This window comes from Doryrhamphus excisus, unplaced genomic scaffold (genome assembly GCF_037039965.1).
Source record: "Doryrhamphus excisus strain RoL-2023G ecotype Guam unplaced genomic scaffold, RoL_Dexc_Guam_v1.1 HiC_scaffold_24, whole genome shotgun sequence".
In the NCBI taxonomy this organism is placed as follows: Eukaryota; Metazoa; Chordata; class Actinopteri; order Syngnathiformes; family Syngnathidae; genus Doryrhamphus; species Doryrhamphus excisus.
Genome location: NW_027621862.1, coordinates 1,628,107 through 1,645,115, shown reverse-complemented (window position 1 = coordinate 1,645,115; position 17,009 = coordinate 1,628,107). Strand labels below are relative to the sequence as shown.

At 41.9% G+C, this 17,009-nt stretch overlaps 1 protein-coding gene across 2 annotated transcripts in view; it reads left to right on the top strand.

Annotated features, from left to right (window-relative positions):
- The window catches only part of LOC131109310 (adenosine kinase-like), a 95,308-nt gene that overhangs the window by 14,004 nt on the left and 64,295 nt on the right, over positions 1 to 17,009 (top strand). For both annotated transcript variants that reach the window (XM_058061193.2, XM_058061192.2), the window contains exon 4: positions 842 to 920. In XM_058061193.2, coding sequence (XP_057917176.2) covers positions 842 to 920 — 79 coding nt within the window. The remainder of the gene's footprint in view (positions 1 to 841; positions 921 to 17,009) is intronic.

Sequence of the window (17,009 nt, the reverse complement as noted above, 5' to 3'; positions counted from 1 at the left end):
GCTTATATCGATACAAAAGCAGCTTAAATCAATCTTTGCTTAAGGATTTCAATACCACAAAAGAACACGGCGAACGGCTGCTTCCAGTCAACTTTATTTTTCACACTTCCACCACCAGAGTGCAGCACACACAGCGGAAAACACCCGTCCCTCGCGCCTACCCCTCCGGGTGGCAACACCTTCCCTATTGATAGTTCCGGCATGAATTATGTCCCGGTAACCGGTAATCACTACAGCGTAAGTTTATTTTTATTTACTGTAGTACAAAATGTATTGTAGTACAAAAGCATGCTAGATACGCAATCCATGAACTCAAGGAGAAAATTACATGCCATATCAAAGATCCGCCCACTTTTAATGCAGTTCGGCGCAGGATCGGATATATGGATAGTCCGGTTATATCGATATTTTTTCCGACTCCCAAAAATATCGATAAAACGAGACTTTACTGTAAATAAATTGAGGAAGTCTCGCTTTTACAGACCGAAAGTACATTTTTCATTTATAGGAATGTGTTCATAACTATGAAACATCATAATACACAATGTTGTAAACATAGGTAGTGCATTTTTTTTCATTTTAATAATCGGATTTGATGTTAATATCAGTGCAAGCATGTTTTGCTAACATTTTTGACCAATAGTGTCTTTTAATAAAATGTTCCGGCGAACCGGTGACATTTTTTCAAGATTATATTTCATTTTTTTCTTGCATTGAGTGCAAAAAAGTTGAGAAATGTTCTATGTCTTCATTTATCAATAGAAAAAAAATGTTATTCTATGATTTACCTTGAACAAAAAGTAATATTTGTTTGTGTGTGCGGTGTGTGCTTACTTTCAAGGTTCGAAGAAATCGTCAAGAGAAAAGAAGTTGAATACCATGCTGGCGGTTCCACGCAGAACTCGGTGAAAATTGCCCAGGTTAGTCTTGTTCTTGCGACTTCTCTTTTACTTTCGCTTTTTTTTTTATGCGTGGCACAAAGACACACGCCGGCAGGCTTTCATAATATTTGTGTAATATTTATCTGGCCTGATTTTTTTTTTTTCCGGGACACATCAAGCATCAATTAGAGTGTAAAAACAAGTCGACGCAATTAATGTGTCACAATAAATTCCATCAAACAAATGTTGACATTCTCCAAGGCGGCTCAGTATGTCGAAGAAATTGGTGCTTGTCCAAATCTTAAACGGCAACAAATGCAACCAGCCACTCCCGCCCCCTTTCTTTAAACTGACAATTTGGCATGCGGTGATTATGAACTGAAAACAAAACGATGGCGACCGGTTGAAAAATAAGTCTTAGTGACGCCTTTATTTGTGTTATTATATAGTCGTTAAACTTCCTGTTTGTAGCAGTAAATTAGTTCCCAGGGGAGCAAAGTTTGGGGTTAGCCACTTGGGTGGTCAACAAGCACCAATAGGTATCACACCCAAGGAACAAGACCACAAATAAGGGAAATGGGACCCAGGATTAGAAATCTGAGCACCATCGGAAAGACGTAGCGGTTCTCCTTAGGGACCAAAATGGGAGCAGTCCCAGGTACTGAAATGACATTGGGTACCGGGGACGGTCTTGAAGCATCACAATGTGCGGCAGTGCCCGTGACCAAAATGTTCAAAGTCCCCAAGCACCAAAACGGGAACAACGAAATTGTATGCTTTCCCTAAGGATAGAAACAGGAGTGGCCCCGTTGACTAAAAAAAAAGGTGTTAGCGAAAATGTAAACAGTGGACCAAAATGGGCGTGGCCAAGAAGCACCAAACCGCGAGGCACCACACCTGACGTCAGAGTCAAAGGAGAAATTTCTTTAGAAAATCAATGAAATGTATGAAATTTGTAGTTGTGGAGTATAAAATGATCTTGCACTTGAAAGAACTCTAAAAGAGCCGCCTTAAGGTATGCTTAAAAAAAAAAAAAAAAAAAACTCCCCTGTGAAATCAGGTGGAAATTTTCCACGGCAAGCCGACATGCTCCCCCTGTACCTCTGTGAGAAGCCTTCAGTCAGCTAAATTGGTCTTCTAAAGGCATGGCAGAGCCCAGTCAAATGTTATTCTACTCTGTTTATTTATCTATTTGCCCCCTCCAGAGGTATTCCGTAAAAAAAAAAAAAAAAAAAAAATCCAAGATAATACAGTACGAGTGTTTTCCTCCCACACCCACCAAGCCTCAGAGTCTCTGTCAATATATACCTTCAGGTGACGGTGCTCCTTTATGGAAAATGCATAATGCATAACCGGCTGCTGGATTATCACAATGTAGCACCTGCAAAGTACGAGCGGCTTCAAAACCGCACCGCATTGTCGGAGCTCGGCCTTCAAACAGAAACGATATGCACCGCATCCACATCAAAGCGCTCGCCTCCCGAATCCATCCAGGAGCTCCCATCGCCGGTCCAAGTCGAGAGAGAGAGAGAGAGAGAGAGGATGAAGGCGTTTGCAAGAAAACCCGAGTGTGGGTAAATCAATGATCTGAGTTTTCCTCCCGAACGCTTCATCAGAGGCTGTAATAGGTTAAATAGTTCTTCTCCATCCGAGTTGGGATTTCCGCACTATCAAGGAAAACCCTAAACCTCGGCTTTACGAAGGCGCCCCAATCGATGGTAATTGGATTTAGTTAAATGAGAATTGACCAAACGGAAGCTTATATGGATAAGTATGGTTGTGCTTGAACTTACGGTTCTTTCTTTGAAAACATCCACTGGACACTTTTATTTTATTTTTTGGTACCAGCTGGTAATGGAGAATTATTATTTTGGTATTTGTTCCAAAGAAAACATGTCGTTTGTTGACAGTTGGACTTTGGGTAATGTGGGACCTTAATGGAGGGCACTCCCTGCATAAGAAACAAGAGTGACCATTCATTCATTCATTTTCTACCGCTTTTCCTCACGAGGGTTGCAGGGGTGCTGGAGCCTATCCCAGCTGTCTTCGGACGAGAGGCGGGGTCCACCCTGGACTGGTGGCCAGCCAATCACAGGGCACATATAGACAAACAACCATTCACACTCACATTCATACCTACGGACAATTTGGAGTCGCTAATTAAGCTAGCATGTTTTTGGAATGTGGGAGGAAACCCACGCATGCACGGGGAGAACATGCAAACTCCACACAGAGATGGCCGAGGGTGGAATTGAACCCTAGCTGTGAGGTCTGCGCGCTAACCACTCGACCGCCGTGCCGCCAAGTCCAGATACAGATACAAATAAACCAATATTGTACCATGAAAATTGTACCATCCTCACAAAGGTCGCAGGGGGGTGCTGGAGCCTATCCCAGCTGTCTTCGGGCGAGAGGCGGGGTACACCCTGGACTGGTGGCCAGCCAATCACAGGGCACATATAGACAAACAACCATTCACACTCACATTCATACCTATGGACAATTTGGAGTCGCTAATTAGCCTAGCATGTTTTTGGAATGTGGGAGGAAACCTACACAATAATACCTACCAAGGGTATTAACCCACGCCAAGCTAAAACTCTAACTTCAAACAAGTCATTTGTCTTATTCTATTACTATACTGTGTAATACAAGTGTAAAAGTGAATATAGGGGTGCTATTTCATGTCTGGGGGGCTCTAGTAATGTTAAAAAAAAACAGCTAAACAAGTTTTCATTCATTCATTTTCTACCTCTTATCCTCATGAGGGTTGCAGGGGGTGCTGGAGCCTATCCCAGCACTCTTCAGGGCGTGAGGCGGGGTACACCCTGGACTGGTGGCCAGCCAATCACAGGGCACATATAGACAAACAACCATTCACACTCACATTCATACCTATGGACAATTTGGAGTCGCTAATTAAGCTAGCATGGGAAAACTCTCAAACTCCACACAGAGATGGCCGAGGGTGGAATTGAACTCGGGTCTCCTAGCTGTGAGACCTGCGCGCCAACCACTTGTCCGCCGCGCAACCCTGTCTGAGAATATTTTTCTTTGTTTTTCTCAAGATGCTGCTGAGTTTTTTTTTTTTTTTCCCCTCAGACAGCAAAGCCTTTTTTTGGTCTCCAGCCTGGAAAAATCTTGAATACTCTCCGTCTCGTATTCCGATCCACCTGTCTCCGTCACCTTTCTAACACGGCAGGAACTCAGAGAAACTGCATGACTGAGCCATCAGCTCGTAGCAAATCCTTCTCGTGATAAAACCGCCAGATAATCGCCCTCTTCAACTTTTACTATTGTGATCGCAGTGATTTAATGCAGTGGCGGCGTTACGCTGCGGCACAACATTCAAAGTGGGAGGAAAAGCGTGCGTTAACGGTGCATGTAAAAAAAAAAAAAAAAAAAGGTGCCTGATGGCGTGTGACACCGATGCCCCACATGAACACGTCGCTCGTCAAAGCGAATGAGGTGTGCTCGTGCTTCCGCGGATGAAAAAAAAAATAACCACTGAAGTACACACCTGGAATGTCGGCGCTGAAAACAGTCAGAAATCTTAAAAAAGATCCTTAAACCGTAAAAACAGGGTGCTTAAACAGCGCTTGTGCAATTAACCTGCCTTAAAAACCGAACCAGAGGATTTGGCTTCTAGGGCGACCACATGCTTGAGAGGCTCCATTTCTGCTGCTGAAAATGAAGGAGGGGGGGGTAAAAAAAAAAAAAAAAAAAAGCCAGCAGGGGCCTTAATCGCTCCTTAGCGGGTTTATTTCAAGCACAGCTGCACAGCAGCTACATTGGACATGATCAAAACCTGAAAAGGAGCGAGGTCAGGGCTCTTAGGAAAAAGACCTGAGACACTAATACCGAAGGTCTAGTCACAAAGAATGTCTGTCCTAGCACAAGTCATTAGGTTTGAGCAGGAGTGTAAGTAACAGTAAAACAGCTAATGGGCTCTTTTAGCGGAAAAAAAGCACATCCTACGCTCATGGCTGGAGCACAAAAGCTCCACTCTTTCGCCTTCTTGGCTAAGTGGTACCAGGCGTAGGAATTTCTTCATTTAGTCCGTTCAAGAAAAAGAAAAAACCACCCCCCCTCCCTGATACTGGTCTTTATTTATTTAACAGAACGAGCTATAAAAGGCAAACATTAGGTCATGGCATATTTTCACCCGGAGAAATAAGTCAATGAGACGTCAAAGCTAGTATTTCCTGAAGAAATGGTGCAGTCCGATTTTTTTTTTTTTTTATGTTTTTTTTTTTTTTTTTTTTTAATAAAACTTTCAACAGTGTGGTGCCGCACATGCGTTTCCAATAACATCCAAACCCGGGGCCCCCGCATTCACCCCTTCTGCAATTGACCACCTCTGAGGAAATGTTAAACAGGCTTCATAACCATAACAGTGACAAACGTGCGTATTTTTCTAACAATAATTAAGTATTTGCAAAAAAATTAACGACAAGATAATACAATAAAAATAAATCAAAAAAAGGTAGCTAACAACAAACATAGCAAACTAGGCAACTACACGACCTGCGTATTTGTCATGCGTCTTAATGAAAACACTCAGCATGCAGTGGTCGGATGCACTTCCCCCGGCAGAGGCAATAACTCCCAGGGTTCCAACCCTTGGGGGCTCTCCAGGGAGCTGTTGCGAGGCTTTGATGTTCTGGCTAAATGAATGGACTGTGCTTCTTGGTCCAGACACCCTCCCTGTGTCAACTGCCTCTTGTTACCTATATACACGATACTGCGAGTACACAATTCCCCACCGGTAACGAAGTAAAATAGCTCCCAGAAAAAAAAAAAAGAAGTGGTTTCTCGCTTGGTTCCGTCTTTTTGATGTGCAACATTGGGCTGGTTTTTGTTCATTTTACAACCAGTAGCGTTCATGTCGGATGTTGCTCCAGGGAAAGGTGTTTGGTAGATTCCAGAACTAAAGAAACAAGGTCCTGCACACTTCTAGGATTTTTACACAGAGAAGTTACAGGGATCTTGACAAGATCCAGTTCACCAAGATGGCCGCCATGGCCAAATAATAATAATGCTACATACAGTCAAAGACATCCATCCTTAGCTTGGTGGATTTACTCGAATATAAGACGACCTTATTGCATCAATTCAGGTATATCTGTTCAATCATATATCTCAGTCAATACAGTACTTTAAACAATAAACAGGATCAAATTATACCCTTGGGGACGGTCCCCATTTTGGGCCCCCGTTTTAGTGCCTGTTGGTCGCTCATTTCCATAACTGAAGCCCCCCCGTATTTTGGTATCTGTGGACTGTGACAATTTCGATCCCTCGGATCATCGCCGCATTCCCAGTCCCTGGCTGTCACTCCCATATCTGTCCGTGTTGGACTGCCCGGGTTTGGTTCCCCCCCGTTGGTCACACTCCATTTCTATGCCTGTAAGCCGCCCATTTTTTGGTCTTTAGAGACTGCCACATTTTGATCCCGATTGGTCACTCTTGGGGCAGCACGGCGGTCGAGTGGTTAGCGCGCAGACGTCACAGCTAGGAGACCAGGGTTCAATTCCACCCTCGGCTATCTCTGTGTGGAGTTTGCATGTTCTCCCTGTGTATGTGTGGGTTTTCTCCGGGTACTCCGGTTTCCTCCCACATTCCAAAAACATGCTAGGTTAATTAGCGACTCCAAATTGTCCATAGGTATGAATGTGAGTGTGAATGGTTGTTTGTCTATGTGTGCCCTGTGATTGGCTGGCGACCAGTCCAGGGTGTACCCCGCCTCTTGTCTGAAGACAGCTGGGATAGGCTCCAGCACCCCTGCGACCTTCATGAGGATGAGCAGTTGAAAATGAATGGTTTAAAAATGGGCTGCACGGTAAACAAGTGGTTAGAGTGCAGGTCTCACATCTAGGAGATCCGAGTTCAATTCCACAAATCCTCTGTTTGGAGTTTGCATGTTCTCCCCGTGCATGCGTGGGTTTTCTCCGGGTACTCCGGTTTCCTCCCACATTCCAAAAACATGCTAGGTTAATTAGCAACTCCAAATTGTCCATAGGTATGAATGTGAGTGTGAATGGTTGTTTGTCTATATGTGCCCTGTGATTGGCTGGCGACCAGTCCAGGGTGTACCCCGCCTCTCTCGAAGACAGCTGGGATAGGCTCCAGCAGTGGTATTGGCAATCTGGAAATGTTACCGGATATAACAAGACACTTATTTCAATTATTTGTAATTTTATTTATGTTGACGAGGAAAAATGTGAGCTGCCATGGTGTTAGCGTGGTTAGCATGGTTAGCGTTCTGGACTTCGGAGCAAAACGCCCCAGGTTCGAATCTTTTCTCGGTATTGGAATGTAAAGTATCCGTAATCAGGGGGAAAAATTTAACTTGAACTAGCTGGGACTTAAGTAACAGCGCCTCTGCTGGTTGTGGCCAAGTACTGCACTCAATTCTCAGTTACTTCAAGACACAATCAATGAATTCGGCTAATAGATAATTAATATATTATTTATTAATAATCGAAAGATAATCGATAGATAATTATTGAAATATTCTACCCATCCATGTCTTGTATTTTCCTTGCAGAATTCCAAACATTTACTGGCACATTTCTCTCCGTGCCCTCCCTTTTTTGTGGCTGAAATGTTGCATAGCAACAGAGAGAGGGGGGGGAACACTTTTTTAATATTTGGTTATTTTTTTTCTTTTGAGGAAATAACGTACAGCCCACAATTACAGTTCATTTCTCCTCCCGAGTTCAAAAGTTGAAGCAGCCCGTCGGGTTTGTGTGCCGAGCAATAAATGAAACCAAAATGAGGGTTTATGTCCGCGTGGAAAAACTGACAAAACGCAGCCTCTGGAATACCGCTCGGACTTATCAACAGCTGTTTTGTTTATCAAATAAACGCCGGGTAGCTTTCAGCGCCCCACGGTAATTCATTTGGAAGCTCGGTGTAGTTTTTGTGTGCGGTTTAAGACCCCAGCAAGTGCAACGGTGACAGGATGGAAAAATGTGTAGGTGAGCGCCTCGGGAAAGAGGGTGCAGGGGAGGCTGGCTGACGCACAGCAGGTGACAGGCAGACACTAATAGTAATGGCTCTTATCAGTGGCGGGCCTCTGACATCCTCCACCCACTCCCCCCATCTAGCTGTGGATGGGTACCGAGAGCTCGCTGCAGCCCGTTCAGTCGGAAAAAGAGACCTGCCAAACACCGCCCCCCCCCCCCCCCCTCACCCTCCCTCACATATAAATTGCATCATTAACATCGCCTAGATTATTCCTGAGCTCTCCCACCGGGTTTATGGCGACGGAGGCTCAACTTAGCAAGTTGACACTCGGAAGACACTGTGAGCTGTCAGGGGTGGCTGCTGGTTGGGGGGGTAGGGGGGGGCGTGCCAATTCTGTTCTTGAGCCTCAGCCTTATTATTTAGTCTGGTGTGCTTTAGTTGGATGTAAAAATAGACTTTTAGAAATAGATTTAGATTAAATTTTTCACTTTTTTACATCTTTGAAAAAGAAAATGACCCCCGTACAACAATAGAAAATGTGAGGATCTATTGTGTGTTGCATAAAGGTAAGTTAAAAATGTGAACGGCATCATATCAAAAATGTTTTTTGAGGAATACCTGGAATATGAAATGATAAAAATTTTTTCATTATGAAGATATTTCAAGAAAACAACCTGACTGGGTCATTTTTGACCCACTTATGGAAGGTTGGGGTAGTAACACAAAAACAAAAATTTCTTAAAATGTATAAAAGGTAAGTTAAAAATGTGAACGACATGATATCAAAAAAAATGTTTTTTCAGGAATACCTGGAATATGAAATCATAACAATTTTTTCATTATGAAGATATTTCAAGAAAACAACCTGACCGGGTCATTTTTGACCCACTTATGGAAGATTTCTTAAAATGTCTTAAAATGTATAAAAGGTAAGTTAAAAATGTGAACGACATGATATCAAAAAAAATGTTTTTTGAGGAATACCTGGAATATGAAATCATAAAATTTTTTTCATTATGAAGATATTTCAAGAAAACAACCTGACCGGGTCATTTTTGACCCACTTATGGAAGGTTGGGTTAGCAACACAAAAACAAAATTTTTTTAAAATGTATAAAAGGTAAAAATGTGAACGGCATGATATCAAAAATGTTTTTTGAGGAATACCTAGAATATGAAATAATTGTTTTTTTAATTACTAAGATATTTCAAGAAAACAACCTAACCGGGTCATTTTTGACCCACTTATGGAAGATTTCTTAAAATGTCTTAAAATGTATAAAAGGTAAGTTAAAAATGTGAACGACATGATATCAAAAAAAATGTTTTTTGAGGAATACCTGGAATATGAAATCATAACGAAGATATTTCAAGAAAACAACCTGACCGGGTCATTTTTGACCCACTTATGGAAGGTTGGGGTAGTAACACAAAAACAAAAATGTCTTAAAATGTATAAAAGCTTAGTTAAGAATGTGAACGGCATGATATCAAAAATGTTTTTTGAGGAATACCTGCAATATGAAATCATAACTTACTTTAGTGCACTGATCCTTGGGTATTGCCGGGAACATGTCTGCTTGTACATTATTGTGGCATTTCGGGGTTGTTGGCCAAAATTAGCCCCAAGTGGCGGACCTCCCAAACGTTCGCTTAGACCTCAGCGCGGAGCCCATTAGCAACGGGTGTAACCTAATAGGATTTGCTCTGTGATCAAGAGCTATTTCCTGCGGCTGTTACAGACCAAAGCACAAAAATAAATACCCCTGTGTTCGATGCTATGAAACGCACAACACCGAGCGATCACTGTGATCGGCCACTCCACTCCACTCCACGATACCCCATCCCACCCGGGATGCCTCGTTATTACCACCGTGCTCTCTCCCTCTCGCACTGAAACTAAAAGCCTTGCACTTTTCGTGCAAAGGAGTCATTTGTTCACTTGTGAATGAAAACTTGCATGGTCGGCAGAAGCTGCACGGTGTCGGAGGGTCGCGGAGATTAATCGCGTCCCCGATTAATCACATGGACGGTACAAGCGTGAGGATAGTCATTGAGGAGTAATTGCCACGGGGGGCTTTATTGTAGCGTAATGTATTCCGGCCTATGAGGTAGGTAGCCTCGCAGCGGGGAAAAGGCGGATAATAGACTAAGAGGATCATATAAAAATGTTTGGCGTTTCAACCTTTAACTCGGAGCTTAACCCTGACCTCGTATTGTAATTACGAGTTAATTGCCTACTGATCTGGATCGAGGGCGGGATCGGTTGGACTTCAGCGTGCATGTCAATCGGGCTTAGGTTCTCTAACTCCGCTACTCGTGAATTACTCCACACAAAAGGGTGAACATTTGTCAAGATATGCATCCAGCTGTGTTGCCTCTGCTATTATTCTTCGAGTTCTTGAGTTCTTGAGTACGCCACATGATGTGAAACCCCTCAAGTTGGCTTCACTTGACATGTCAATCAAGACCTCAATGTGCAAAAACACTCGCTGACTTTAGTGTGTTTTGCTAAATCACTAAGAAATTTGGTACACGACTATAAAAGTGGGGCTGCACGGTGGGTAAGTGGTTAGCACGCAGGCCTCACAGCTGGGAGACCTGAGTTCGATACCACCCTCGGCCATCTCTGTGTGGAGTTTGCATGTTCTCCCCGTGCATGCATGGGTTTTCTCCGGGTACTCCGGTTTCCTCCCACATTCCAAAAACATGCTAGGTTAATTAGCCACTCCAAATTGTCCATAGGTATGAATGTGAGTGTGAATGGTTGTTTGTCTATATGTGCCCTGTGATTGGCTGGCCACCAGTCCAGGATGTACCTGGAAGCGGTAGAAAATGAATGAATGTATTTCAATATTTCATTTGACTAATAATAGGCTATAGTCAACCACAAGACAGCGATCAATTAATTAATTTATGAATTTTTGAAACTTAATGACTGTATTATGGACTGAGTGGTTAGGGCGCAGGCCACACAGCTAGGAGACCCGAGTTCGATTCCACCCTCGGCCATCTCTGTGTGGAGTTTGCATGTTCTCCCCGTGCATGCGTGGGTTTTCTCCGGGTACTCCGGTTTCCTCCCACATTCCAAAAAAAAATGCTAACATGCTAGGTTAATTAGCGACTCCAAATTGTCCATAGGTATGAATGTGAGTGTGAATGGTTGTTTGTCTATATGCGCCCTGTGATTGGCTGGCTGGCGACCAGTCCAGGGTGTACCCCGCCTCTCGCCCTAAGACAGCTGGGATAGGCTCCAGCACCCCCTGCGAACTTCGTGAGGGTAAATGGTAGAAAATGAATGAATGAATGCTGTTTTACTTTTAGTTTACTTTTAGTTTACTTTTAGTTTTCTTGCAGGCCAATAAAAACACAGTGGATTTTCCCATGATACTAATGGGAGAAAAGTGTGAGGTATAAAAAGTACAACATAACCGGTGTGGCGCTTGTCCTCCACATGACCTCCGTTGATGCTGTCCTGATGGATGTCCTCGACATGGCGCACTTCATAAATCCACGTTCAGCGGCGTTCCCCTGCTGTCACCGTTGCCCCCCCCCCCCCCCTCCATGAGTGTATGTGCGCGCGTTGTCGTGCCACCTGCACGGTTACAGTACAGTGTGCACCTGTCACACGCAATTTATGACCGCCAATTTGTTGGTGCATGTCATGGGAGTTGCTCTTTTTTTCTTTTGAACGCCAAGGAGTGGAATTGAATATGTCCCAGTACCATGGTGCCATATTATAAAACAATGGCGACTACATTCTGATGTAGCCCGAGGGGCTTAGCGGCTTGTGATGAGCTGTCACTCGCCGTGTTCCGTACAATATAAGCAAACCCGAGCATGACAATGAGATTTTTTTTTTTGTTGGGCGTAATTGTTGCACCGCCGCCTGTACTGCCTGCGCTCGCAGCGAGGATTATCACCCCTCAGAGACACGGCGGGGGTAATAGTGGGTGTGTGGGGGGGGTATTCCAAAAGAGGTTTCCCACACCGCCTTGTTTTGATTCACATCTTCCCCGCCAATTAAGCTAATATGTCATAATTAGAATTTTTAATGTACTGTATAGCACTGTGAGATGAGTATTTTAAATAATTACACTCAACCAAAGCCCTCTGTTTCGCATTTCTTCGTCTTCACACATGAGTTGGCGGCTGATTATATCGCGGCGCTAATCAGAGCAGCATACGAATTTTAGGGGAGACCCCCCCCTTACTCTTGAGCAAACATTTCCATTACAGTATAGAAAATACACACACACATATATATATGTATGTATATATATGTGTGTATATGTATATATGTATGTGTATATGTATGTGTATATGTATATATGTATGTGTGTATATGTATATATATGTATTTATATACGTATGTATGTATGTACATATGTATGTATGTATGTACGTATGTACATATGTATGTATGTATGTACATATGTATGTATGTACATATGTATGTATGTACATATGTATGTATGTACATATGTATGTATGTACATATGTATGTATGTACATATGTATGTATGTACATATGTATGTATGTACATATGTATGTATGTATGTACGTATGTATGTATGTACGTATGTATGTATGTATGTACATATGTATGTATGTACATATGTATGTATGTATGTATGTATGTACGTATGTATGTATGTATGTACGTATGTATGTACGTATGTATGTATGCATGTATTTCTACTATCCCAGAGAAAGGGTATCAAACGAAGGACAAAGTGAGAAGCCACAAACTAACCACTTCCACACGAAAAAGGAGGAGAGCCTTTTTTCGAATGTCATAGGATGGATGTCTCATCCATGTAACATGACTGCTGCCTAGTGGCTGGAATACAACAACAGAGATTTTGCGAGGGAGAAATAATCGAACCGCGGTATTGTCAGAGATGTCTGTACTTTATCTAGTATCCGATATTCGTTTTTATATTGATTGTGTGCTGAAAAGTACTGAACGTTTTATTGCCCTTGGCTGTGTAGTCAATACTAGTTAAACATAGTATACTTTAGTCCGCCCAGGCGCCACGTATAAATGACCATCAATTCACGAGTATCATCTAGTCCAGTTGTTTCCTCTGCGCTTGTTTTTACTCAATGCCCCCACCCGCCCCAAGGGCCTTTTTCACTTCAACTTCAACGCACAAAGCAGTCAATATTGGCAAGAGAATATTACCCACAACCCCACCCTCCTCTTGTCCTGGCTTGTCACTGTATCAATACTCCTCAGCAAGAAGAAATAAACTAAACCCCAAAGACCTCCTTTTTGTGCTCGGCTATTGGCCCGCCACAAAGGAACTAATGACGGATCCCGCCGACGTAATTGTCTAATTATGTCGGGCAGATGGGCGCGCTGCTTTAACTAGGACACATTGTGCTGCCTCTCCACAACAAAAAAGGCAAAGCAGTGTGACAGCCTCTTCAGCGCTGAGTGGGCGGGAGAGCGAGAAATAAAGAGAGCGAAGGACAGGAGAGGATGAGGAGGGGGGGGGGTAGGTTGGTGTTCGCCGGGCCATTCCGCAGCTCGATGTGTTGCCACAGAAACAAACGTCTGGCGTAAACACCGCATGGATCACAGCTCCTGGGAGGTGAATCAGTGTAATGATCTGGGCTCGTTACCAAGCTCGCGTCGTATTTAAGGCTTCTAATTAAAGACGATTGGACACTCCGTCATTGATCACTTTGGTCAACTGCGCCTGAGAGGAAGATACAGCTATACATGGAGATAGCAGGGGCGCTACAACATATCGATACATTGCATGGTTATCTCCCGCGGAGCGGTGTCGGCGCCATATATATTGACATGGGCAGGTTTTTAATTATACGTAAAAAAACGCTACCAACTAAAATTGCTACTTTTTAAAATGACCTACTAGCCTTGATACTTTCTTTAAAAAATGTCTCCAAACTATACACAATGAACATACTTACCTTGTGGAAGTTTTTTCGGCTTAAAACTGTACCAAACATGCTCTCTTCTATTGTGGAGTTGCATCATCGCTTACTGTTAGATTTTAATGAATGACGCGCAAAGTGGTGAGAGATTACCGTACTACCAATGAAAACATGATTTACTACGTTGTACTTTTTAAACCCGCTAGCCTTGATACTTTGTTTTAAAAAAAAAAAAGATCTCAAACCAAACATGCTCTCTTCTATTGTGGAGTTGCATCATCGCCTCTTTATACCGTTTAATTTTAATGAATGACGCGAAAAGTGGTGCGAGATTACCGTAATACCTTATGTAATTTAATACATTTAATATATTGATTAAATGTCAATTTTGCTATGTTCCAGCGGCATTTTAACGACCAATGAAAACATGTTTTACTACGTCGTAGTATTTTTAAATGACCTACTAGCCTTGATACTTTGTTTAAAAAAAAAACTATACACAATGAATATGCTTACCTTGTGGAAGTTTTTTGGCTTAAAACTGTACCAAACATGCTCTCTTCTATTGTGGAGTTGCATCATCGCCTACTGTTAGATTTTTATTAATGACGCGCAAAGTGGTGAGAGATTACCGTAATACCTTATGTAATTTCATACCTTTAATGTATTGATTAAATGTCAATTTTGCTGTGTTCCAGCTGCACTTTAACGACCAATGAAAGCATGTTTTACTACGTCGTACTTTTTTTAACCTTGATACTTTGTTTAAAAAAAATGTCTACACAAACTATACACAATGAACATACTTACCTTGTGGAAGTTTTTTCGACTTAAAACTGTACCAAACATGCTCTCTTCTATTGTGGAGTTGCATCATCACCTACTGTTAGATTTTAATGAATAACGAGCAAAGTGGTGACAGATTACCGTAATAACAAATGTAATTTAATACATTTAATGTATTTATTAAATGTAAATTTTGCTGTGTTCCAGCTGCACTTTAACAACCAATGAAAAGTTTTACTACGTCGTAGTATTTTTAAATGACCTACTTGCCTTGATACTTTGTTTAAAAGAAATGCCTCTACGAACTAAACACAATGAACATACTTACCTTGTGGAAGTTTTTTCGGCTTAAAACTGTACCAAACATGCTCTCCTCTATTGTGGAGTTCAATCATCGCCTCTTTATACCGTTAGATTTTAATTAATGATGTGCAAAGTGGTGAGAGATTACCGTAATACCTTACGTTTTACTACTTTTACCTTGTGGAAGTTTTTTCCAGCTTAAAACTGTACCAATCATGCGCTATTTTATTGTGGAGTTGCATCATCGCCTCTTTGTGATTCTCGTGCAAAAAAAATGAACTTAAACGACCAATGAAAACAATGTTGTATTTTTCAAAATTTGCTGCTAGTATTGCTACTTTGTAGTAATGAAAACTAGTATAATGTGTGGATTACTGCATGTAGCATATTCATTAAAAGTACAGAATATATTTTTTTCAAATTGCTGCTTCTCAAGCAGAAAGCCTCGCAAACTCTGTGGTGGTCGTCGTCCGGCTGCCTTCAAACGGCCGACCTTTGACCTGCGCTTCTGTTTTTTTTTTTCCATAAGCAGCAGCAGCAGCAGCAGCAGCAGCAGCAGCGACGCACGCATCCACTTTCCAACTTCCAAGCGTGTGCTATTTTCAAACTGTGTAATCGCCGCTGTGACAAAATTCATTATGCTCAAAGGTCTGTTTGCTGTTTATGTACAGTACATTGCTGCCATATGGAGCCGTGATGCACATGGAAGTAGTAGACACTGCAGATGGAGGGATGCACACATTCACACTTTTTTTTTTCTTTCTTGCGATCTGTCGCACTTTATCGGAGCTAGGAATAACCACAGAATCTTTGAGTGGACACTATAAACCAGGGGTCTCAAACTCAATTTACTTGGGGGCCACTGGATTTAGGGTCTGGGCGAGACTGGGCCGCATCAGGTTTTCAAAAAAAAAAACAAAAAACGTGTGTATAAAAAAACATAAAAATTAATAAACTTTGGTTTGATTTCGATTTTCTACAATAAAAGCTCTGATAAAACATTCCACTGTTCTCAAATATCTTAATTTTTATTTTTCTTCACAAAATAAGATGAAAAATAAATAAACAAATCAAGAATAAAGAAAATCAATCAGTAATAAATAAATATAATAATAATAATAAAACGGCAAATAATAAAAACTTAAGAAACCACATATAGTTGGTGGGTAGACAAATTATTTTTTTTCGGATAAAAATGAACAAAGCATTATTAGAGCCCTGTAGACATGACAAAACACGACTATAGTCACATTTATACTCTTTATTTACAACATATTGCGCAACTGCACGGTCTTGAGACACATGCTAACTCGCAAACTAGAGAGCTAGCGACCTAAACGGTAGCCTTCGAGTTATTTCCTTTAAACTTAAATAGCCAAAAACTTACCACTTCCACACGGATAGGGAGGATAACTATTAACAGTTATTTAACCTTTAACATGAACATGAATCAAACGTAATAATTTTTTCTGGGTACATGATACCATACAGCATCCGTATCAAACATTAAACTTTCATATCAAGGCGGGGGCCTCAAACTAGTGTTCTGCGGGCCACATTCCGCATGTTTGAGACCCCTGCCCTTTAACATCGCCACAAAAGAACAACAACTTAGAACCTCATGCAACATTTGACAGACATAAGTGTCTTAAAGTACGTTTATGGGATGTTTTCTTAGCCAAGACTTGAGTAAGTTGTCAGACATGTTTCATATGTTCCATCCAATTGCTGTTTACTGTATGAGCTTCACCTCAGACAATTAATTACTGTTTTACTTCACTTTTCTTTTTTTTTTGGTCTTTCTGTCTTTGGAGTGATGTGATCAGTGTGTGTCTCGTCTGGTTTGGTCCACGCTGGCAGTTTCCCCGTTTGGCACCCGACCAGAGACAAACATGTTATTCCAAAGTGGGTGTAACTTCCCCATGCCAGTCACAAAGTGCTGCTTTGGCGTTTTCTGGAGTCCTGCGGCTGGCAGCTGTTAGCAATTTCTCTTGACAGCTCTCTCTCTCTCTCTCTCTCGCTCGCTCTTGCTCAAAAAAAAAAAAAAAAAAAAAAGGCTGCCCGGGTCGTTTTCTTGTCATTGATAACTCACATAGAGAATGCTGTGACCTCGACATTGCACCATCCAATACAATAATCATCATTATTACTATTATTGT